A 26,004-nucleotide genomic window follows, 5' to 3' on the forward strand; every position below is an offset into this window, starting at 1 on the left:
ACCACCCTGCATTATAAGGAGGAGGAGAAAAGGCATCATGCATCTAACATTTTTTTTACCCTCAACTGTTCTGATTTCAAAAGCACATGTAATTGAAACAATGCTGCTGTAATTTCTGAGATTTCCAATCTACACCTGTCCCTTTCAATACTTGTATCAACACCTACAGCATAGCTCTGTCTATTGGCGAAATCCACACAGGGAGTTCAGCACAATCTAATCGAAAGCCCCTTATGGGCTTAAACCTTATGAGCTGATCAGATGCTGTCTGACTCCTAATTGTGCTGCAGTGTGGTTAATGGGTCAATGGGTTAATGTAGTTCTGGTTCCAGGTTTGTTTCCAAAATTTCAGATTAGGCTTCCACCAACCAGGCAAGAATCACAGGTCATTTATCTTGCAAACAAGGCACATAAATACAGTATATATATATAATCAAAATGCAACAAGGATTACCTTGCCTTAGTATTTTCCTTCTCTTGCACACTATTGCTCCATGTCTGTACCTGAAATGTTGATGAATGGAGGATAGAAACCCTAGGACACACAGAGTCAGACAATACATATAGGAACAAGTAAAGGTTTATTTCATGCTGAAAAGAGAAGTAAATAAGAGCTCCACAGGTTAAACATTATGTTTCTTTTCTTCTCTTTTCATCATGGAATAAACCTTTACTTGTTCCTTTGCAGCCTATGCAGCTCCCTACTTGAATAAATATATATAGAGAATTTCTGACAGAAATGTGTAGCCACCTGACAAAACTCTTATACTGTGATGATGACATGCTGTAAAGAATGGCCATTCAGGACACCGCCCTTCCCATTCCATTGCCCTCTGGTACCTGAACACAGCCAGGACAGCGATTGTTGCATTCTGATAAATATCGCTTTGGTAATGAGAGAGCTGAGTCTCAGACAGAAGGGATTCGATCATGAATACCGTACCCACTGCAGGATTTAGACACATCCACATTGGCTGTTTGATTAGCTAGTTTACTTTATGTACCTAACCCACTGATTAGCTCAAAGGCTGCAATTGAATGCATTTTGAAGAGGCTTTTGTTTTGCCCTGCCATGATTCAATCACTAAAAATGTGCTCTGTTACCACTGTAAAGGTATAAAAAATACACAAAGCTCTGTCCAGGAGTGTCCATCCCGGGTCCTGGGGGGGTCAGTGTGCCTGCAGATTTTCAAGGTTTGTTTAAACAGCAGCACCTGAAGAGCTGGTAAGTGGTCCAGTTAAGCCAGTACCCTGCTATCTGAGCTCATTATGAGCCGCTTTGGAGTGAAAACACTCAGACACTGGGCCCTCCAGGACTGGGCTTGGATACCCCTGCTCTTGCTCTCTGACTTGATCATTTTCCAGGAAGTGTTGGAATCAAACCCTGGAACCGGAATCTGGGAGCGGAGGGGTGGACAGGAGACAAGATAGAGGGCATTTTGGCTGGTGTCATGGGTGTGTGGAGAGAGGATAGTGTCTGTATGGAATTTTTTTGCTTTGCGTTTTTTGTTTGGATCTCTCCGATGGATGACCAGTACAGATCTCATGACCTTGCCTTTTCAGAGCTCTGGGAGGAGGCGGCTGAGGGCACCCACAGGCTGGCTCAGGGGTGCCATGCCCTATATAGGGAGCTCCAAGTGGGCAGGCTGAGGCTGAAGGTGAAAACTACCCCAAGATTGTACAACTGTAGATAAAGGCGGAATCTTTATTCTTCTTCAGGCCGCCCCATCCTTGGTTTCACCCCAAACCAGCTCACCACTGTCCTGTTCAATAATGTACCCCTCTGTCCCGGCCATGCAGGCTGCGTTATAAATAACTTCTTATTATCATTAATAGTATTAGGTACTGTGTGACATTTTGGGGTAAATGGCTTTGTCATGTCCATTAGGTCTGAGAAACTTGCAGAAGTTGTTGATCCTGTCTGCCCACGCTTTGGCTAGGCTCTGTAAAGGCACAGGACACCTGATCACACTCGGACCACACATATGGCAACACGTTCCCGTTGTGTGAGCTGTTCCTCTGCCTCCAGCTGATTATTGCACAGAGCTGGGTGACTGCCTGTTGAATATGAACATTATCGTTTAAAACTGAAGCTCTAAACTATAGAAAAATGGGATCTTGTCTAATCTTCCTAATTTGAGAGGTTCGCTGGGAAGGCCAGTGCCTTTTTTCCAAGTTATGCTCTTAAGTCAACTGAGAAAGAGTTAGTGCTTTCTAAGATGTTATCAATGTGATGTTTTAAAGGATGCATCTGGTCTGTAGGTACTACACAGAAACTGCAGGATGTTTTCCTGTGGTGCTTGATGCACTTTCTGAATTTCCACAATTAATTAGGCTGAAACAAAGACTCCTCTATCAAATAGATTTGATCCAATCCCATGTAGACCAGTGGTGAGCGGTTCTGGACTTGAAGTTATTGATCCACCACCCCCTGAAAACAGGGCATTGGTACTGTAATTCGCTCAGTTTATCAAATACCCTGTCAGGCGCAGAGAATAAAGTGTAGTTCACCAGCAGCAGGGTGTTGCTCTACTGACACAAGAAGCAGGTTTGTGTTCATCCAGCTGCTGTCAGAGTGGTTAAATATGCACCCCATACCTGAGCAGATTAAGCATTCATTTGATTAAGCCATGCACACACAATCACTTATAAATAATTCTGCAACTGCACGAGTTAAATGGAATTTTGAAATTGGCTAATGCTTTATTTAAGAGGCTACAGATGACACTAAGTATTTAACAAGCTTTTATGAAGTATGCATTATGACAGCATGCAGGTGAACCGCACATAGTTATTAGAAGTACCTGTAGTAGAGTCATTGGCACTCATTTAATGCCCCTGTCAAAGAGAATTTAGCAATTGAATTAGTTAATCTGCAGCAAAACCTGAAATCACAACTGAAACAAATGGTGAATGAATTTGGGTTCCTGCTTCTTCATTTAAATATATCACTGATTTTTGCTTGGAATGAAATTGCAATAAAGATTCTGCCTTTTGTTAGATTTCTCCTCCCTTTTCTGTGACTTCTGGTCAGCTTCAGGTGTTGTGTACTTGCGGTGTATTTACCGAGTAATGTTGGTGGCTGGTTGAAGGTGTTCATGGATCTCTTTCCTGTCCCTGTAAAACTAACTGCCCCGCCTCCGGAGGTCCTCGCTGCCGGCACACAGACTGAACGCCAGAGCTCCCGAATTTCTCTTTCTTTAGGGAATGCTGGATCAAGGTATCCAGGAGTCGACCAACCCAAGTCTTAGAGAGCCCCTGCCCAACAGGATTTATAGGTCACCCTCTAATGATCAGTAAGCAAAAATCTATGATGAGTCCATGTTTTTATTTAGATTCTGATCAATTTTCTCTGTATGGTGAGGCTGCAGGCAGGGTCTAGACAGTTGCCTAGTTATCTGAACTTCCAGGTTCCAGTCCATTCTGCTGCTGAGTGTGGTTTGACCCAGACAGCCCTTTAATGAAGACACCTGATAGAATTGGAAGCTGTAATGCCTCCTAGTTCTGCTTCTGGCGATTTCAGTCTCTGATGATTTTCATTCCAGTTTAGCTCTGCCTTGCTTTAATGTTTAATCATTGTGGAATGTTTTCTGTTTGGAGTTACTCAAGCTCAGATACTCGACTCACCAGGAGTAGGAGCTGAGAAGCCCCCACAACAGCTTGAATTACCCCTCAATATTTACCTTAAAGTGAGAGGGATTTGTAAAAGAACTGGGCGTTGGTGTACTCATTAGAGCCGAACACTTAGAGTTCAATACCCTGACTAAAGGGAGAGAGTTCCTTTATCTTAAGGCTAAGATGCATAATTTTAAAAGGGCTCTATACCAGGGGTCATTTGTCTAATAATTGCCTGTCTTCTGTAAGGTATTCTGCTGTTCTTTTATAACTCACAGCTGTTGCATTGTATACTGCAGATAAATTAGGCTTGACTGAGCATCTTTTGTAAATAACTACTATGTACCCAGCCTGGAGTCAGTTTACAAAATAATTAAAAGCTTCTCTGCTTATTGCACTGATTTTGCTTTCTTCGTTTTTGTTAAGTAACCCTCTAGTACTGTTACCCCCTCAGACAAGGAAGCTGAATCATTACTGATCACAGCTTTAGTGGGTCTAGGAACTGGGCCGTCGCAGGCTAGTCTGTGGGCCGCGCAGCGAGGCTGGGAGGCTGCTCTGGTTTCTCAATGTTCCAGTGTTGCCCAATAACAGTAGCTAGCCACCCCCCTCCTTCCTCCTCCTCCTACCTCCCCACCTCTTGTGTGACTGTGCCCTTCCCCTGATTTCTCAACAGTCTGTGAAAAGCTTGTGAGTGGCACGATGACATGTACATATTTACCTGTATTCTTTCTCATAGGTACCTTTAATTTGTCTGTCTTAAATTAAATGGGATTTTATGCTTCAGCCGAGCTGGGCGAACTTGGAGAGGCTGTGTTGTAGAAGGGCCAGGGTAAGGTTCTTGTAGTCTGTTGGGCTTTTCTTTCCCTTCCACAGGGTCACCCCTCCACCCCTTCCTGCCCTTGCCCCGCCCCTTCTAGCCCCGCCCCTTCCACCACCCCTCCCCCACCCTCCTTCCTCCATTGGGAGTCGCCCTGTGTGCCTCCCCTCTCCTTTCTCTCCTCCCCTTTCGTTGAAAATCTTATGCCTCTCTCTGTTTTTCTCTCTCTCTCTCAACCACTCGTTTCTTTTCCCAGGTGTTTCGTCAAGTAAGGCAGCTGGGCTTTCGTGCCGCGTCTCCACCTGCGCATAAAATAAAAAAAAGAAACTGGGGCCAACGTAAATAAAAAAATGGATATACATCACGTACTGAACATGACCGTATATATCTCTGTATATACATATATAATAAGTTTTATATATGTATATATGTGTGTAACTCAAATTTCTCCCCCCATACTAGGGTCTCTCTTCTCTTTTTTACCTCTAACATTTTGGATCCTTTCTTGCTTCTCTGTTTCTGTATAGGTGTCTATAGTCAGCCTTATAGCTAATGCCCTGGGCTACTCCGATCTAGGGCCCATTAAATCTCTCAGGACACTAAGGGCATTGAGACCCCTCAGAGCCTTGTCACGTTTTGAAGGGATGAGGGTAAGATCCAAAGTTAAACAGCTGACCCTTCTGCATGCCTATTGAACAGTTTAAGCATGCTAGAACTGATCCAGAAAACACAACAAAAGAAGAAAAAAATAACGATATCAAGAACGATGACAACGGGACATGAAAACCAAATTTGAAAAAGAAATCTTGCTCCCTTGCGCACATGCACATGCTGTTCCATTATATGTTGCGAGACAAAGTCATGATGCAGCTGGAGAGTTTTGGTCAGTCCAAGATTAGTGCTATAGTAGTTGTTTTTTTTTAAATAAGCCACGTGCTGTGCGCAGTCCTGTTTTGTGCTCACACTTCGGAACAAATCTCACTTCTCGTTTTCTAAAACCCTCTCATTCGGACCTCAGGCTTGTTATTCTTGCAATAACAGTCAAAGCAAAGACACAAATTTAAAGGAAATGGAGAAAACGCAACCAACCAATGTTGCAAAGCTGCCTCATCACATTACAACAAAAAAACTCTTATGGCTTTAATGATTTTAAATTGGTCGCGAAACTTAAAAAGAAAAACAAAAGATTTGTCATTCAAATCTCAACACACATGCCATTTCATAGAAGGCTGAGTAAACTGGCTGTTCTTCATTTGGCCTGGTTTTTATCCACAAATGCTTTTTCTTAGAAGGCTTTAATCAAAACCCGGCCCCCCACCCATTAACCTCCACCTGTCACGCCTCTGACTGTATCTTGTACAGAGAACCACCAGTTGCAAAGATCTACGATCAGACAGGCCAACAGAAAAGCCAATGGCTGCACCACCAGTCAAGCACATGTAATCCAATTCTGACTGTTCAGGAGCTCCAGCAGAGGGAAGACATCTTGTCCTTTGAAGGAGCATCACAAAATGAATTAAAAAAATTCAGACCCAACATGCATTGCTTTTTGAGCAGTTGGTTCCTTACATTCGTAAGTCAAACCAAACTAGTAGCAAACTAGAATTATTTGTTTTTTCAAGCACTATCCTTCAAAGGTTAAAGCATTCTGATTCCTACCTCCGATTCCCAAAGGAATAGCCCTCCTTTTCCTATCTTAATTTATCCTATCCTGTCCTGTCTTATGCTATCCCATGTGGGCCCGTAAGGACTTGATGTCCCCTGTTTCGTAATCTGCTTGTGTCTGGTCGTTCTCACTCTAGTCCTGTGGCAGGACTGGTGCCACGTCTCATAGTTCTTGAGCTTCTCCCCTCTCCCCTTCGCCCCCTCCCCCCACCCTCCCCCACTTGCTGCAGCAGTGTGCGGCGCCCCACGTTTCCCTCCTCCTCCTCCACCCCCACCCCCTCCCTGTCCCGTCACCTTCCACGCCAGCCACAAGCTTGCACAGGGCCCAGCAGATCCGCTGAGCCGCCCTGCTGCACTGAAGAGCTAAAACTTTGTTGTTCTCCCAGGATCTGGATAGGGGTTTGAAAATATTACCACGCCAAACCCTCCTCTCTGCTGTGGAGTTTGGAGAGAGAATGATCTCCTAAGCTTCCTGGATGAGCTGCTATTTTCCACTGCGTTGGGTTATTCTGTCTGTGCAATTAGCTGTGCATTTTGGACACAGTCATCCTCAGCTGTTAAGAGGTTTAGAACAAAAGCGGTTAAAAACAAAACAGTTGTTTTAAGGCTTTTTTATTATTAAAGATGCGGAGGCTTAGGAGATCTTCAGGCTGTCTGCTACCAAGGCAATATTTTCTTTCTACATTAATGGAAAAATATCAAGAGCTACTGCTGCTTCCTAAGAGCACATTCTTGCTTTGCGTTAAAGGTGCTTTGCATTGAAATGGAAGCAAAATCTTGTGTCTTTGAGACAAGAGTTTGTTTCATTTTCCCAGAAGAGCAGGGCTGATTTTGATCTCCTTAAAGGTTCAGGAGGGGAGCTGGCCTAGGGGTGTTTAGGCAGGTGACACAACTGTCTGGGTTCTGTGGGACTTTTTTGACACGATGAAATGATTAATCTCCCCCCCTCAAAAAATGACAAAACTAGTTTTAACTCAATTATATACTTTGATGCTGTAAGATGTACATTTGCAAGGTTATTGCATATGTTTAACATGTTTGACAAGATTGTAGCTGTTAGCTAATTAACCCTTTACCTCATATCCTGTGGCACCGTGGTGTGAAGGAAAGCACTGCTGCCTCATAGCTGCATGGTCCTAGGTTAAATTCTGGCCTAGGATGCCTATATGTGTGGAATTTACATGCTCTCCCTGAGATTGTGTGGGTTTTCTCTGGGTGCTCTGGTGTCCTCCCAAAGATGTGCAATTAGGCAAGGCTTGACTGACTACTCTCTACTGTCCTTTCCGCATTGCCCTGTGGTGAGGGTGAGGGCCGAGTGTTCCTAATTGCATCTTGTGCCCTCTGCGTCCAAGGAGAAGTTCAGATAAATATGACCCTCATCCAGAAGAGCCATACTCTGATGATGGATTTGATGGATGTTGGATCCCAGTTCCATTGTCTCATTGAGATATTTTTTCATCAATATGACCAGTTTATCCTTGCACATAGGTCAGTTTCTATGGAATGGCAGCTATCCTAGGATGAGCCGTCCTTTCTGATGGTTTAGATAAAGAAAAGAACTGAAGTTCACTGTCACTGTTCAAAAGGCTGCCTCAATCCCGTGGGCACTGGGTGAGAGAGCCCCTGGCCTCGCTGTCGTTCAGAATAAGGGGGGTCATGGGGACTTTCGATTACAAACTGGGGATGCCTGGCCAGCGTAAGTATGCACCCACACTCCCAGCAACTCCTGAGACAGGCCATACCACTCAACAGCCAAGATTAATTATATAGCACGTTATGATATATAATATAAGGTACAACTATGGAACTGAACCCTAAGCCCTGGAGCTGCAAGGCAGCAGTGCTTTCCTCTGAACACTGGGCCACAGGATGACTTAAAGGGTTGATTAATTAACAGCCATAATCTAATGTCCATTATGTAGATCAGATACATGTGTACAGATACATTTAGAAGTCAGCCCACACTGCCAACAGGTGTCAAGACGGGCTAAACCTCTCGATTGACAGTTACATTCTTCAGCTACGGAAACACTTCAGCTCTAAAAAGAAAGATTATTACGTTTGTGTAATCTTATATGTTTTCGCAGTCAGGATCATGGTTTTCAGTTCATGTTGTCTGCTGAAGACCTTGATCTAGTTAGAGATTCACATGAAGGAAAGTTATGTTTTGGGGCCATTTTCTGTTGTTTTGGGGTTCTTTTTTACAGCGACCTTGCCAGGGTGAGGTTGGTGGGAGAGTTGAAACAGTGTTGTCATTCTTTGGGGGTTTGAAAAGAACTTTAAAGTGTGAAAGGTTCCCCGACTGAACCCTTGTCTGTAGCAAGAGGGTGAAGGAGGTCTAGTGAGGGGTTCAGAAGGGCTATTAAAAACGTTTGGTTTAAGAAACAGCTTGACAAGACAGTTCCTTTGCTGAGTTCTTCCATTTATTTTTTGTTTTGTTTTTGTGGGATCTAGATTTTTTAAATTCAAGTCTAAAAATGAATCACTTAATTGAGAGCACACTATTTTATAGAGCGAAAGCTGTCACTTTCAGACAGAGGCTTTAAAATGTTGGCTTTTAAAGGCACTGCTTAAGGTAGTTTATCGATCACATTCCAATGACAGGTCTCTGTTCAGGAACGCTCTGTAGACTGGTGCTGCAGACAGGACACTGAGGACACAGGGCTCTGATGGCACAGCTTATCCTTGGTCCAAAAATGTAGGCATGTTCCTCTACAGCTTGAATCATTTGGCTAGAATTCTGTAATATCATGCTCACTGACTAAAGTATTGTTCAAACTGCCATTGACACCTGCTACTTGCTTTGTCAGAGGTCAGGGTAGTTTCTGCATTTTAGGTGAAGACTATCGGTGAAATTCCGAAATCTGAAACACCCTCCAATCCCTTCATTTGATCACAATGGCAGAAACATGTCTTAAAACAAAAGGGGCAACTGTGGTGTTTGCTCCAGAAGCAGAAGAGTTTTGAATTGCTAAGTGCTCACTGAGGCTGGCTAAAGGACATTTCTTCTGTACAGACAAAACAAAGGCAAATGTAGGAGTCTACATCCTGATCCCTAAAGACTTTGTTAAACTCAAACATATATATGGAGCAGAATTGTATTCATCTGGAGTGCAGAAGATTTCATGGGGCCTTGATTCAGGCATTCAAAATCTTGAAGGATGCTAGCCAGGTCAAATACGGAAACCTTTTCACGATGAGCAACCCTATTAGGACACAAGTGGAAATGAACCTTTGGAATACTCAGGACAGGAAATCGAAGACCTTACACAAAGGGTGCTGGGAGTCTGGAATCAGCTCACTAGCTGTGCCCTTGAAGAGGATTCAATGGATTCATTTAAGAAGCAGCTTGGTGGAGTTTTGGGATTCTTTAGCTAATAGCAGCCAAACAATCAAGATGGATCCAGTTTCCCCATTTATGTCCATGTGCTTGGTGCGTTAAACAGGTTAAAATAAGCAAATTAGTGCAAACACAAAGGCCCAAGTCATATAATGGCATTTTTTGCTTGGGAAAAATATAACCAGTACTATTTTGTGCTGAAGCCCGACTCTTTAGGTTACATTAGCAAAATTATTTATCGTGGGGAAATTTGATCTTGCACATGTCATGACATTGCCACTTTGCAGCTGTGAAATTTGTGGTTATGACTTTTTTTTCAATCTTGCCAGCAAAACTGCTAAATTAGCTTGGAGAAGCTTATTATTTCTGACCTTTGGAAATGCTCAGGAACAAGTAATGTGTATATCTGTACAGCTGCAGTTCTTGAAATGCAACTTCTATGGGAGACCTTGCGTAGCTATTTTATTACCATTGAAAGCCAAAGCGGTTCTCTGGATTTTCCCCAGTGTGGTTCTTCCTTCAGTTCTTCTGGAAAGGCATCTCTGCACAATTAATTTATTTTTCTGAGTGCATGCATCCAGGTGTGATTACTGGGCTGACCTGGGCTTCTGCAGTGCTTGTGCTCCCGCAGAAAAGGTGCAAAGTGCAGTTTCCCAGTTGCCACCCCAGTGGGTCGACATTGATGTGACAGTTGTTGTAAGAAGGTGCCTGATTGTTTGCCTGTAGTAATATGAATGTTGCCTAAAGAGAAATTCCCAAAGGGTTTACTTAATAGATGAACCTTTTAATTCTGTTATGATAGAAATGTATATTTAATTATTATTCTTTTTGGTTTGTAATCTCCCCATGTCCAAAATACCCTGCTACATTTGATTTGTGGGGAAGGTCACTCCTGCCCATTTCAGCTAGCTGGGCCCCATTTTTTTACTGTCAGGGCTCCAGTGTTCCCAGTGTCCTGAAATCAGCATTGTGAACTGCCCTCCTCTCTCATGAGCGTGAAACAGGACTCGCTAAGAGCACTGACACCCCCCTGACTTTCAAACACAGGACAGGACTCCAACTGACAGCATACTGTCCTTCAAACACAGGGCAGGATTCTCACTGACACCATACTGTCCTTCAAACACAGGACAGGACTCACACTGACACCCCCCTGACTTTCAAACACAGGACAGGACTCACACTGACACCCCCCTGACTTTCAAACACAGGACAGGACTCACACTGACACCCCCTGACTTTCAAACACAGGACAGGACTCCAACTGACAGCATACTGTCCTTCAAACACAGGGCAGGATTCTCACTGACACCATACTGTCCTTCAAACACAGGACAGGACTCACACTGACACCCCCCTGACTTTCAAACACAGGACAGGACTCACACTGACACCCCCTGACTTTCAAACACAGGACAGGACTCACACTGACAGCATACTGTCCTACAAACACAGGACAGGACTAACACTGACAGCATACTGTCCTACAAACACAGGACAGGACTCACACTGACACCATACTGTCCTACAAACACAGGACAGGACTCACACTGATACCATACTGTCCTACAAACACAGGACAGGACTCTCACTGATACCATACTGTCCTACAAACACAGGACAGGACTCACACTGACACCATACTGTCCTTCAGACACAGGACAGGACTCACACTGACGGCATACTGTCCTACAAACACAGGACAGGACTCACACTGACACCATACTGTCCTTCAAACACAGGACAGGACTCACACTGACATCCGCCTGACTTTCAAACACTGGACAGGACTCGCACTCATACCATACCGTCCTACAAACACAGGACAGGACTCACACTGACACCATACTTTCTTTCAAACACAGGACAGGACTCACATTGACACCATACTTTCAAACACAGGACAGGACTAACACTGACACCCCCCAACTTTCAAACACAGGACAGGACTCACACTGACACCATACTGTCCTACAAACACAGGACAGGACTCATACTGACACCATACTTTCTTTCAAACACAGGACAGGACTCACATTGACACCATACTTTCAAATACAGGACAGGACTCACACTGACACTATATTGTCCTTCAGACACAGGACAGGACTCACACCGACACCCCCCTGACTTTCAAACACAGGACAGGACTCAGGCACTCACATAATACACATACATAGCTACATACATAACTAATGCTCCACTGAGCCAGCCAGAGTTTAGGTTCGAGCTTTCTGTAAACTGAAGGTGATGCGGAGAGGGTCTCAAAAACGTGCTTCAGGATATTGTCCTCTGTTCTGCTGAAAGGAGACGTATTGCTCTTTGTTAATCCATTGAGTTTGCAGGGGTATTTGGTACTCTCCTTGAGATAGCACAACAAAGCCATGTAACACGCATGAATTCTTCAATCGCCGATGCACATTATGCACTTTTTAAAGCCATTTTCCCCTCTTTTTAATATATATTTAACTATATATATATTGTGTGTATATATAGTTTTTAATTGTGACTTCCAATATGGCTAGATTGCACTCCAGTAAGAGCTGGGCTCTCTTTGCAATAGAGAAGAGGTTGTTAATTTCTGTAGAAATTCTGCCTGTTTGTCCACAGCTGTACTTAAGGAATGAACAACTTGTAGAAAAAGCTCTTTTCTCAAGTGTATCGCCTGTTCCAAGCAAGGAGAAAAGGAGCTTCCAATATCATTCCAACTGTGAGACACTGGTCCTCCAGATAGCAGGGGAGCTGACCTGGCAGAATTTGAATCTGAGCTATCTTTGCTCTTTCAGTCTAAATGCCCCTGAGGGTTTTACAAACCCCCCCCCCCAAATTATGGCTTTAGATCTGCATATCTGGCAACATCATTGTTGCCAGGTGGCTGCTTTTAAAATCTGTCTGAGCTGCTGAAACTTTTTTTAACTCCAGTGGCTTCAGATATTCAAAATAAAAAGAAACTGACCAAATGCTCAGAGAATCCCCAACCAAGTCCTGCTCCAGTACGCCTCCTACCTTGAATGGGGGCGGGGGGGGGAATATGGCTTTATGGTATTGGGCCTGCAAAAGACACGCATGCTCAGCTGTCTGCCTGAGAGCTGTTGATCGGCCTGCATAAGTACTAATACTGAGCAGTCCACTGTCCACCGAAGTCATTGCTACCTGTGTCAGAGGGAAGGGGAGAGTGCAGGGATGGTGGGAGGTGGGCGTGGGGGTCAGAACCTCTCAAATTGCTTCTGCTTTCCATTGCAGTGTTTGAAGTGGGAAGGGGTGGTTGGAAGGGGTGGGGGCTACATACAGGTATGATCGAATGACATTGGTTTTCACACCCCCCTCCCATGAACAAACAGGGAGATTCACTCCCTTCGGCGGCTCTGTGTGTAAGGAGAGGCAGACCGCAGCCCGATTTAGGAATCGGAGGACCGAAAACTATATGGCAGAAGTGATTCCCGCAAGGCTTTCGCTTCCCATGTTTTGTGGAGACTGGGTGTCTGTTTCGTGCGTAGAGCCGACCAGGTACAGGAGACGATTTTATCCGAGCCAGCAGGGGAAAACAAATTTGGCTGAATTTGATTCCGGGAAAAGACAGGAGTCTGGGAGGGTGGTAGCAACCAGTGACCAAAAGAGCTAATAAACAGATAGACTTCCTGGGTTCGAGTGTAGGACTGTCGTTGGAGCTGTGTGGCTCAGGTGCTCGGAGGTTTACCTGGGACACCAGCCAGGATCTGTGCTCCCGCCACCTGGTACTGGCGATCTTGGAGAACACTCCTTACTCCTTATAGTTCCTCCCCAAGACTGCACCAGGCAGGGCGCCGACAGCATGCATGATCTGAAGCCTCTAGAGGCAGCACTGTGGTCATGCAGACTCGGATCTGGAGTGAGATCCTTGAGCCAGTGCGAGGAATCCTGCCCTTCGGTATTCCGATGGTGAACCTTCTCCTTCTCTACAGACTGCTTCTTCTGAGCATTAAAACAGCTTTCCTGAGCTTAATGCCAATGCTGCATTGAATGATCAGGGGTGGTGCAACAGGGGGCACTGGTTGAACTATAAGCAGTCCTGCGTGTTTAGGAGTGATGATCCTACTTTAATAGGCCTGTAATGAAAGGGGCTGCAGTGAAATGCAGAGAGTGCATACGGGTATGTAGCTGTTCTCCACTGTGGTGTGAATGGGGGGGGGTGTCCCAAGTCTGGCTGTGTCTGACGCTGTGCTGCCCTGTCTCTCTCCGTCTGGTTTAGGTGGTAGTCAACGCACTGGTGGGTGCCATCCCTTCCATTATGAATGTGTTGCTGGTTTGCCTCATCTTTTGGCTGATTTTCAGTATCATGGGGGTCAACTTGTTTGCGGGAAAGTACTACTACTGCTACAATGAGACCGCTGAGGAATACTTCGATTACAAGACGGTCAACAACAAAACAGAGTGCGAGAACCTCATTCAACAGAACTTCACTGAGGTGCGGTGGAAGAACGTCAAGATCAACTTCGACAATGTGGGCGCCGGCTACCTGGCTCTGCTGCAAGTGGTGAGAGCTCCCCACCTCTCTACCCCACTCCTTTAGTAATCCCTCACTATACAAGCTCAGTTTGATCCTTGAAAATTGCTTGTAAGGCGATAACTTATATAACTTAAAGTCATTAACCGATGCATAAACAATAGGTGGGAAAGCAATAACCAGTTTTTAGGTGTTACCAGTATTTTATTACTCCCTTCTATATGAGATATCCTTCTTATTTATGGTACAGTAGCTACCTTAATGGAGTTATTAGCAAATGCACAAACATTAGTTTATACCTGTAAACTAACAAACATTAGTTTATAGCCTTTATTACAAAAATTAATTGTAATAAAAAGTAACATCCTCATTCAAGATTAGAGAAGAAAATGAATATCTGCAATTTTTACAGGAACCCAGCTCGGAAGAGTGAAAATCTGCTTGTTCAATGAAAACAGTGATTAGTTAAATAATAACATAAAGGCCGGTAACCTTCCAGTCACAGGCACAGATCCTTAGCCACAGAGCCATCGACATTAACTCCTGCTTGTGTTTCCCTGACAGGCTACCTTTAAAGGGTGGATGGACATCATGTATGCAGCAGTGGATTCCAGGAAGGTAAGAAGTGTTACAAATTCTTTTTCCTTTCTGTCACGGAATACTTGACCAGGACTGGGGCAACCCTGTCCTGCAGGGCTGGTATGTGTCCGCTGGGTGTCCAGTCCTGGTCTTGGGGGGTCAGTGTGTCTGCAGGGTGCCCTGAGGATACACTGACCCCTCAGGATGAGGACCGGACAACCCCGTAGACTCACTGACCCCCCCAGGACCAGGACTGGACACCTCATAGACTCACTGACCCCCCAGGACCAGGACTGGACATCCTGCAGACTCACTGACCCCCCAGGACCAGGACTGGACACCCCATAGACACACTGACCCCCCAGGACGAGGACTGGAGACAACTGGATTAGAAGTTTCTTATAAGGATTAATTCCTGAGATTTTGCATCAGTGTTTGCCTTAGTTATTCAGAATCCATGCACTTAAAACTGTTTTAGTTTTTTAAAGACAATTTTGTGCCACCATGGGTTAGTGTCCAGTTAAGCAAAACCTCTTAAGTAGCTTTGCTTGAGCTGCGCACTTGGGCTCATCAGGTGGCAGAGGATACCCTCATAAGGGGTTGTAAGGGGAAAGGGCATCCTGCAGTACTAAGCTGTATGGTGAAAGCAGACACGGTTGCTCACAGTGTTTCCTGTCTTGTCCACAGGTGGAGGAGCAGCCCATCTACGAAGACAACATCTACATGTACATCTACTTTGTCATCTTCATCATCTTTGGCTCCTTCTTCACCCTGAACCTCTTCATCGGTGTCATCATCGACAACTTCAACCAGCAGAAGAAAAAGATAAGCCTTGCTTTCTTTTCCTCCCCCTGTTATAAGGCTTTATTGCAGTGTTGCAGAAAGCAGCACTATAAAGTTGTGCATTCATTGGACATCAGCAATCTCAGGCCCTAAGTAGGCAGTAGGAGTTCCCTGCTCCCATTCTGTGATTCTGTCGATTTTCTAAAAGCAATCAGGCTTTGGGGCACATGGACTGCACTTCTTATGTGATGATCACCACAGAGTTGACAGAATCCTGATAGGTTACTGATGAGAGGAGGCCATTCAGCCCATCTGGCCTGATTGGTAATGAGTAATTATTTGATCCCAGAATCTCATCCTGCCATTTCTTGAATGAAGCAGAAATATCGGCTTCAAACACTTGGCTGGGCAGCTTGTTCCAGACTACCACACCCCTCTGTGCTTCCTTAACTCCTAGCTGGATGTGAAAGTCCAAAGTACAAGGAGCAGAGCAGCAGGAGCCCACTGTGCACACAGGCTGTAGTAGAAGGGAACTGGCAGAAAGAGGAAAAGGAGAAGCACAAGCCAAGGGACCAAAGCTGCAAATTTTCTCCACAAACTGCAGATTAAGTCAAAACAGCTCATTGGTCAATGGCTTCTTGCAGTTATCCAATGGGAACCTGCCATTAGCTTCTGGCATTGGTGGACCAGTCAGAGGTTTCATGTAATGTGGTCCTTGCTGTGGGGGAGGATCTAGGCATTTGGGCATCATACAGTATATTATGAGCCAGGGAGTTGAGAAAACACAGCTTGGTCACCTCCAAGTCAATTTGATGATAGTTTCTCCATTAGCACCAAGGGAGTATAAGATTGTAACCAGTTTCCTCTGATTTCTCCTATACTTTGGGGGCCAGGATATTTTCATGACTGAAGAGCAAAAGAAATACTACAATGCCATGAAGAAGCTGGGGTCCAAGAAGCCACAGAAACCCATCCCCAGACCTCTGGTATGTCCCTGCTGCTGTGACCCCACCCCCAACTTCAGGTTTCATCGTAACACCACATTTCTTAATAATTAAACATAGTGAACAGAACACAAGTAACACAAACGGCATAACGCACTCTACGCTCCCCAGCAGTCCAGGGGTATAGCTCACTTCAGCTGTGTTTGTTCAAGGGTGCTCCTCTGCACTCACCCCACATGGACCACAGTGACTGCCCTGAGATTAGGGATTTAATCCCAAGGAGCCACAGAGCAGAGAGGAACAAGGAGTGCGAGGTGGTGGGCGATGGGTGCAGTATGAGCTTGTACTAAAGATCTGATTCAGTCCGGGTCCTCAACAAGACCTTCAATAAGACTTTCCTGGGGAACCCCAGTCCAGTTGGTTTTGTAGGTCAACAGTTTCTGATTGAACCTGAAGTAAAGAAGTGATCTGTTCATTTTAGTGAACTCTGGTCCTTAATGGCTTAAGGATACTCAGATTTTGGTCCACAGTCATGTTTAAATTAATTTTACAAATCATATGCTTAATTGTATTGAAAAATGTCCATGTCTTTACAATATAGTGATCTGATGATGGTCTATAACACGTGCTGGGTTGGGGCTATCCAGGATCAGGTTTGATGGCCCTCTGGATTAGGTGCTGGGGGAGATCTCTAATGGGCCAGGTTTAACTGCTCATTAACTGCTCTTCAGTGGCTAGACTTGGAAACAGCTGTCTTTAAGAGCAGTTAAATCAATTAATGATTCAGTTAACCCATGGCCCTTCAGGGCCAGGATTGAGGATCGATGGCCTGCAGAATGACATGGGAAAGATGAAATTGACAATGAAAGGTCTTGACTTCACCATCTTTTCTTCTTGTGCTCTTCTCCCCCACTACCCCACCTCCCAGAACAAGATCCAGGGGATGGTGTTTGACTTCGTCACGCAGCAGGTCTTCGACATCTCCATCATGATTCTCATCTGCCTCAACATGGTCACCATGATGGTGGAGACGGACGACCAGAGCAAGGAGATGGAGAACATCCTCTACTGGATCAACTTCATCTTCATCATCATCTTCACCACGGAGTTTGTTCTCAAGCTCTTCGCTCTCAGGCACTACTACTTCACCATTGGCTGGAACATCTTCGACGTTGTGGTGGTCATTCTATCCATTGTGGGTGAGGAGCACTGTCACGCTAATTTTCCCACCCTTGCCCATCTCTTTCTGTGACATCATGCTGCTCCCCAGTGCCAGCAGCGTAATCCAACCCTAATTAAAGGCAAAATAACTTTATTTCCTAAAAACAAAAGTCACTCGTGGTAAAACACACTCCTCTCTGGACCTTGTCATCACACATGATTATAGACTCAAAAACCATGCCCCTGTTTCTATTTAAAGATCTTCCATTTATCTGTTATCTATCAGCTATCTAGTACAAAGTTGCAGGGGATCCAGAACCTATCTCAGCATGCAGCAGGCACAAGGCAGGAAACAATCTGGACAGGACGCCAGTCCATCACAGGTCACACAGACACAAACACACACCAGGGCCAATTTTCCCATTGAAACTACCAGCATGTCTTTGGACTGTGCAAGGAAACCAGGACACCTGAAAGAGAAAAACACGTGAACATGTGTGTCCTTTAGTCTGTAAGCCCTTTTTTCTGTATATAAGTAGAAGTGTACATCATAGATGAACTCGTTTGTTTCCATGCGCAACTTACTTTGCTTGGGGATTGAGTGGAAAGCTCTGTCAGCGTGTGTTAGCTGCAAAGGAACAAGTAAAGGTTAATTCCACACTGGAAGGTAGCAGGACTACTTTTCAGTGCTGAATTAACTTGTTCTTTTTCTGTGTCCATGTATGTAGTGGGCACTGATTATAGCACAAGATTTGCAGTGTGATTAAAGTGACTCTCTAACTGTCCTTCACTCTCTTACCCCCATCTTTGCAGGGATGTTCCTGGCGGACCTGATCGAGAAGTACTTTGTCTCTCCTACGCTGTTCAGGGTGATCCGACTGGCCCGAATCGGCCGTATCCTGCGCTTGATCAAGGGGGCCAAGGGGATCAGGACTCTGCTTTTCGCTCTGATGATGTCCCTGCCGGCCCTGTTCAACATCGGCCTCCTTCTCTTCCTCGTCATGTTCATTTTCTCCATCTTCGGAATGTCCAACTTCGCCTATGTGAAGAAGGGAGGCGGCATCGATGACATGTTCAACTTTGAGACCTTCGGCAACAGCATGATCTGCCTGTTCATGATCACCACCTCCGCGGGCTGGGACGGCCTCCTGCTGCCTATCCTGAACCGGCCCCCCGACTGCACTCTGGACAAGGAGCACCCGGGCAGCCAGGTCCGGGGCGATTGTGGCAACCCTTCGGTGGGCATCTTCTTCTTCGTCATGTACATCATCATCTCCTTCCTCATCGTGGTCAACATGTACATCGCCATCATCCTGGAGAACTTCAGTGTGGCCACAGAGGAGAGCGCCGAGCCACTGAGCGAGGATGACTTTGAGACCTTCTACGAGATCTGGGAGAAGTTTGACCCCGACGCCTCGCAGTTCATCGCCTACGCCAAACTCTCGGACTTTGCGGACACCCTAGAGCACCCGCTGAGGGTGCCCAAGCCCAACACCATTGAGCTGATCGCCATGGACCTGCCTATGGTCAGTGGGGACCGCATCCACTGCCTGGACATCCTGTTCGCCTTCACAAAACGTGTTTTGGGCGACAGCGGGGAGCTGGACATCCTGCGGCAGCAGATGGAGGAGCGCTTCGTGGCGTCCAACCCCTCCAAGGTGTCGTACGAGCCGATCACCACCACGCTGCGGCGCAAGCAGGAAGAGGTGTCGGCCATCGTCATCCAGCGCGCCTACCGGCGCTACCTGGCGAAGCGGGGCTTTGTGTGCAAACGAGGGCCGGGGACAAACAAGCTGGAGAACGGGGGGACCAATCAAGAGAAGGAGGGCACGCCCTCCACTGCATCCCTCCCCTCCTACGACAGCGTGACGAAACCCGACAAGGAGAAACAGGAGGAGCACGAGGGGCGGGGCAGGAAAGAGAAGGGCAGAAACCAAAAAGATGTCAGGGAATCTAAGTGTTAGGATCTAATAATAAAATACTACTACTAATAACAATAATAAAGCAAAATTAGATGAAACTTTCAAACAAGCAAATCAAATGTACAGATTATTTCATTTGCAAGTAACGAAACCCACACAAAATTGTTTACAGACTTCACCGATGTATCAATGCAGAAGAAGCAGCCCCGTTTCTTACAGCTTTGAAGACACTTAACTCGATTTAAACCAAACATAATCAGCTTACTGTGTGACATTGTTGCATCAAGACTTGAGATTTTGAAACCGATTCTAATGCGACGAGAACGGGAGAGGAAATCCTCGCCTCAGCCGACGGCGGACTGCATTTTTCTCGGGGGGGAAATCGCAGGAGAGAAACGGGGAAGAGATGAGAATGAAACAGGACTCCCGATTGCCCGTAGGAATTGGGATTGCGCCGCGCGGCAAAAACGAGGGAGAGGCAGGGGGGCAAAAAAAACAATCCAATCTGGGATTTTCCCAAAGGAAACGGAGCTGCCGGTGGGGGGAGGGGGGCACGTACAGTAAACTTCCAAAGCAAGTCTGAAGGATTTTATCTATCTCGTTTTCCTCATGCGTCGGGGAAAACGGTAAAAGGAACCACATAGGACGAAAAAACGAGAACCCAGAACTATCTCAAAAAGGGGGTTTGTTTGTCCCTGGTGAATATTATTGCATCTTTACATTATTTGAGTGGCAAAAAAAACAAAAACAGAAAAAAACATTTAACATTTAGCCCATGTCACAAGTCTTCTCATCGTATCTTTGTTATACCTGCATAAAAAAATTACAAAAGAAATTTTCTACATGGGCTTTCACATTGATTGGGAAAGGGGGGGTCAATCAGGGTTTTGACTTGGGCTGAAGGGGACTTGCTCAGACCGATTTCCAAAAAAAACTAATTGTGCTCGTTCAATGCATAGAAATGACTTGCATGGAGGCATGCTTTAATCAGGAATCATGCATGAGTAACCATAATCCACAAGACACTAATATGCAGACCACAACAGTGGCTTGACCATAAGTTTGAGGCTGTCCACTGAAAAAAATTAAGAAATATAGTAAAAAAATATCAATTATTATAATAATACACGATATTGGGGGAAGAACCTAATATATATCCTGCCCTTCACAAATAATATCCAACTTACAGATCTTTCATTCAAAGCCTCATTAGAGTTTTTGCAGTAAGAGGAGGTTGTAATCATTCAGTAGCTGATGTTCTGATGTTTGAGTATACCAACATTGTGGCACATTAAAAAAAAAACAAAAAATGACAAAAAAGACAAGTACCAAGAATTCGCTGCTCTGGATTTTGTGAATGGGGGAAGCAGCCGGGGGGGTTGGGGGAGGGGGAGGGGGAGGGGGGTTGATTGGTGTTGTATGTTGATAAGGAAACGACAAAGTAAAAAGGCAAAGCAAACCCTGTACAACAGACACCCTGGGCTTTAGAAACTGCTCATTTGTATCCTGCAATATGATGTTTTGCTGACTTTTGACCTGAGGTCTGTCTGTCTCCTGGTTGCTGCTGTTTGAGAGGAGGCCCTCAGCTGGTGCTGAGGCAGGGGTTCGAGGGGAGGGCGCTGCTGATGTTTTTGTTTTACCCTCTTCCAAGGTGCTGCAGTCAGGCTGGAGTAAGGCAACAGTGCCGGGATGTGCGTGCTGCGAGCAGGAGCTGTTGCCTGTTTTTCGTCTACTCCCCTCCTGCTCTCGTGTTTATTTCACATTGCTCCCCACCCCACCCCCACCCGCTGTACCCATCCAGATCCCAGTCCGGCAGTGTCGAAACCTGGACGCCGGGCCGGATTCTCAGTCTGTGCTTCAGTAGCCATGGTGTCCTTTCAGTGCAATTTCATTTTTATTTACAGTCGCGGTTGGTTTTAATCTTGAAGCATTTCGGCAAAAAGAAAATCACAGGACCGTACAAATGTCAAAAGGAGAAGAAGAGGGAGAGCACAGGTTTGTCAGAGTGGAAAGCAGGCTTGTGAAGATACGGATCGGAGGAGATGGTGGAAAAGCCAATTGCCATCTGATTCCTCGTCTCCTGGTGTCGTCATGCAGTAGCTGGACACGAGGCTCCTGGATGGGCTCCGGGAAATCAGTCCCGAGTTTGGGAGAGGAAGGGGCAGGTTGGGTTATTCTTGCTTCAAGAGAACAATGCAATACACAATGCAATCTTACAGCTCCTTCAATGGAAGGTTGAACAGGAGGCTTTTTTTCCCAGTCTTCTTGTTGGGAAATGAAGAAACAAAGGGCCAAATAGCAGATTTTTCATGCCTGCTTGTGAAGCGCATCAATGGGTGCTGGCCTGCGCTGAGGGTCCCAACAGCAGATCTCAATGTGTGAGTGCATGAGGGCACTTCTTCCAGGAGTGATTAAAGAGGTTCAGTGTCAGCCAGTGCCTTGCAAGCCAGAACTAGTTTGAAGACAATTCTAAGCGGGTTTGGTAGCGTATACTTTTAGACACGAAGGAAGGGAGAAAATGGATCCGGCATAAAGGAGTGATAGAAGGGATAATTTGCCAAAATTAGAGTTTTGACTCCCAAGACTCCTCCAGAAGCACCTGGAGAAGCTGTTTTGTGAGAGCCTGTGTCTGTGCTGGTCAGCGTAAGCTACAGAGCTCTCGGGTTATAACAAGTACAATCTGTGATATTTTTATAATGGGTTCTCTCGAAAACTCTGGAGGGATGATGCCAAATACAGAGTACCTGGCCGTGTCTTCCATGTTTTGTATGGACAAACGCTCACGAGGGCTTTCGGCTGCACTTCCTGTGGCGTGCCAATCGAAAAACTGCCCACTTCCGGCCAGGGGGCGTGGCGGCTCTGGAGTTCTTTGATCCAGCTGTTGCATGACGTCTCCAAACTAGTGTTGCTCATTAATTTGTACCAAATAAACTCCTAACGAAGAACCGTTCCAAACGCCGTCTGACTTTCCCGTGCCCATCTGGGACACAGCGTGTAAAAACACATTCGTCCATAAGCAACATAAAACTAAATATATGTACAGTGCAGGCTATATTGTAAACGGCACAAAAAAAAACGCTGAAAAGTTAAGGATGAACTTTTTAAGAGACTGCTATAAATAATGTAATATATTTTTATTTTATCAGCATGCATTTTTTTGTAAATACAGAAATAAAAATATTACTACTACAGTACTAGTATTACTCTGATAATTAAAAATAGAATGGCTTCCAGCTGATGCCCTGGTCACATCTGTTCATTTTTTTCGTCATCTTATTTTGAGACACTGTCCAACACTATAGAGTGGAATCGAAAAAAAAGTCTGTATGAACACCTTCCCCTCATCCCTACCCTGCGTCGGAGAGGAAGAGGCCCTGCAGACAAAGGCGTTGGTGCTTTCTCATGTGCAGTGCACCCGACTCATCATCTCTGTTTGTCCCTGCACGGGCCAGTTAATGGGACACCCCCCTAGCCCCCGCCCGCGAGAATTGCACTATTTTGCACACCTTTTGTACATGATGTCATCTCCTCCTCCTCCCCCTCAAAATAAAAAAATCTCCCACCTGGACCCACTAAACCTCATTTTATCTGCTGGTGCCCCCCAAATCCTACTCCTTTGGTTACCCACCCACTCCCCAGCCCTGACCCTCTGCCCCCGTTCCGTGCCAGCAAGCTTCCTCCTTGTGTTCATCTTGCTCTTGGCACAGTTTTCCCCCAACAGCCTGTGCCTTTATCTGCTTTTCGCCAACTTCAGACCCCACACCAAAACGAACCGCGGGAGCCAATTTACGGAGCACAAACGTGACTTAGGGGTCCTGACATTGACCACAATTAGAGGTGTCCGCAATACTGCCTGAGTAGAAATAAAGAGAAAATGCTCAATGGTAGAACTAACATGCAATGTGTTTCTGCACTCTTGTGTGTTCCAGTCACCTGGCTTTCGAGACAGCAGCTTGCCTTTCAGCTTTCATCTGATTTACAACGACATCTGTTGATTTATTTTTGTATGGATATTTCTTTATTGGATCTATTTAGTTTATTTTTGTAGCATGATGGAAATGCTATTTTTGTTTTTTTCCCCGCTGAAAAATAACAGAAAAATGCTTTTTTCATTGTTGTTATCATTTGCCACTAAAAGTAAAAAAATAAAAAATAAAGTAGGAGAAAAGACATACAACGTGTTGCACCAACACCGGACTCTTAGTAAGATCTTTTGAAAGATTGTCTTCATTTGAGCACGAACTTTTTTCTTAATAAAGCAGCCTTCCAGTTACGCCTTGTGTGGGGTTTATTGCTGAGGCACGAGGGAGGACAGGGCGTCCCTCTTGCTTCCTTGTCACACGGTTCTTGCGGACGGACGCTGGCTTGGACCAGACAGGCTGCCATGCTGGGCCGGGCCACGCTGGGAACGGGTTCCTGTGCCCAAGCTGTGCATGCTCCAGTCTGCTTGGGTGGCTGGGGCCAGCATCCGACAAATTTGGGTCTCTTCTCCTTTGAGCTGGACAAAACGAAGTGGCAAGAAGAGGGGGTGCATCTCACCCAGCCCCAAGCCAAGACTTCTCAACTGTCTCCTTTCCCGGCCCTGTGACTTCCCATTTGGCTTTTTTCATTTTGCGGAAGGTCTCGTTTCAATATCCAGGGCGTTTTGTAAGAGGGACGAGATCTGACCCGCAACAGGAGCTTCTGTCGCAGGTGTGGTACAGTATATGGGTTCTAGATCCAGACGGTGACCCAGTACTGGGGCTGGAGAGCTCTCAGCAGTCCTGCAGCTGTCTGAGGTCAGCACCTCAGATTTTTCCCCAAGTCTGTAAGTCCAGCGCTGTCCAGTCAGGAGTGTGACCAACTCTGGGTGGAAGAAAACATTTGTTTTTTACTTCCTGCGTGATCTCTAATTTACTGATGTGTTTCACTGGTCATTTTATAAAACACTTACACCCAGTCTACAGCTGGATATTGAGATGGAATGATTTGTGTGAATTCCCTTGTTCAAAGGTATATCAACAGTGTTGAATATGGGGTTTTGATCCCACAACCTTCTCCTTACGAATCCAAAACTATAGCCACTGCTCCACGCTGCTGCCAGGAAATGTGGGCATGTAGAAAGAAGTGTTTCTTTTTTCTTTCTCTATGATCTCTCATCTATCCAATGCAGCCATTTACGGCACTTTTAGAAGCAGTCTTAAGGAAGGTGGTTTTGGATCTAAAGAAAGCAGTGGTTTATAAGGTGGCCTACTAGGCCCTGCTTGAGGTGGCTCTGCCCAGGTTGGGAATCAAGATGTCCTTGTCCAGGGAGAATGGACACAGTCAATCTCAGCCAAACTTTTGCATTAGGATACACAAAATCAAGAGCCATCTGCATGAAACAAGTTACATTTCTTCTTGGGTTTCCTTTTTTGATATCCGTGAGACTTAAGGGCTTTATGCAAAACTGCTGTTAAATGCTGTTACATTTAACACTGCAGTCTGCACCTTTGTTAAGGCCACAGGATCCATATTTAATACTGCAGTCTGTACCCTTGTTAAGGCCACAGGATCTGTATTTAATACTGCAGTCTGTACCCTCGTTAAGGCCACAGGATCTGTATTTAATACTGTAGTCTGTACCCTCGTTAAGACCGCAGGATCTGTATTTAATACTGCAGTCTGTACTCCCGTTAAGGCCACAGGATCTGTATTTAATACTGCAATCTGTACCCTCATTAAGACCGCAGGATCTGTATTTAATACTGCAGTCTGTACTCCCATTAAGACCGCAGGATCTGTATTTAATACTGCAGTCTGTACCCTCGTTAAGACCGCAGGATCTTAATTCTGTACCTTTGTTATGGGATCAGGACCTTTGTCTAATACTGAAGGTGTTTCACACAGTTCCCTCTGAGTTCTAATTAGACCAGAGTTAAATGAGATTAAACTTTTTCTGCATCAACCCCAAATCCCCACATGACTGTTGAATGATGTATGACTGCTGGGAGCTAGATTGCTCTTTTTCTGTCTTGAGACAGAATGTGACCAAATCTATGGCCAAATAAATACCTGTCTTTTTGTATAGGGCAGCACAACGCCATTTAATCTGTCTCAGCTCTTGAGTCTGTATGTCTAAGTTGTTTGTCTCTCTGTTCTGTCTCTGATTGTTGCAGATGATGACTGGGGATTTACAGTTCAAGGTTCTGCCCATGCCTCTTGACTGGTGCAGTTTCCATGATGAGCTTGTATGACACCAGAGTAAAGGGAGGGAGGAAGGGATTACAATTGTCCATGTGTCTGGTTCTCTGGAAAGTTACTTTCTTCCTGCAGAAAAACGAGCTTGGAGCTCAGTGACCTTCAGGTCTGTGTGGGGAGGGGGTGCAAGGTAACTGTGAATCTCTGAAAGGGCCCTTCCCTGAGGCACAAACGCACCTCCAGCTTGTTACAGCCCGCAGTATGTCCATGTAAAGCAGGGATGGACAAGGTGTGGTTTTCATCCCACTGCTGATCTTAATTACTTAATCAGTGGTTAACTGGAAAAGCACCTATAAAGCCTGCAGTCGTCTGGCCCTTTAGGACAGGAGCTGCCAACTGAGCTCTCTCTTGCCCACTCAACAACACGCTTCTTCACAGAACAAACCCGAACAGTCATTTATTGAACAGTGAGCAGACCAAATATCTACCTGCTGGCTGACCTAAATCTCTTCCTTGGTAAAGGTTACACTGCTTCA

The 26,004-nt window shown here is 45.4% G+C and overlaps 1 protein-coding gene across 1 annotated transcript in view; it reads left to right on the forward strand.

Moving 5' to 3' along the window:
• The window catches only part of LOC148841404 (sodium channel protein type 8 subunit alpha), an 83,523-nt gene extending 62,894 nt beyond the window's left edge, over window positions 1-20,629 (forward strand). The window contains exons 20-26 of the mRNA XM_088913351.1: window positions 4,960-5,082; window positions 13,666-13,950; window positions 14,485-14,538; window positions 15,187-15,324; window positions 16,164-16,268; window positions 17,155-17,425; window positions 18,201-20,629. Coding sequence (XP_088769477.1) covers window positions 4,960-5,082; window positions 13,666-13,950; window positions 14,485-14,538; window positions 15,187-15,324; window positions 16,164-16,268; window positions 17,155-17,425; window positions 18,201-19,351 — 2,127 coding nt within the window. The 3' untranslated portion in view covers window positions 19,352-20,629. The remainder of the gene's footprint in view (window positions 1-4,959; window positions 5,083-13,665; window positions 13,951-14,484; window positions 14,539-15,186; window positions 15,325-16,163; window positions 16,269-17,154; window positions 17,426-18,200) is intronic.
• Window positions 20,630-26,004: the final 5,375 nt, after the last annotated feature.

This window comes from Atractosteus spatula, chromosome 1 (genome assembly GCF_055471065.1).
Source record: "Atractosteus spatula isolate fAtrSpa1 chromosome 1, fAtrSpa1.hap1, whole genome shotgun sequence".
NCBI lineage: Eukaryota > Metazoa > Chordata > Actinopteri > Semionotiformes > Lepisosteidae > Atractosteus > Atractosteus spatula.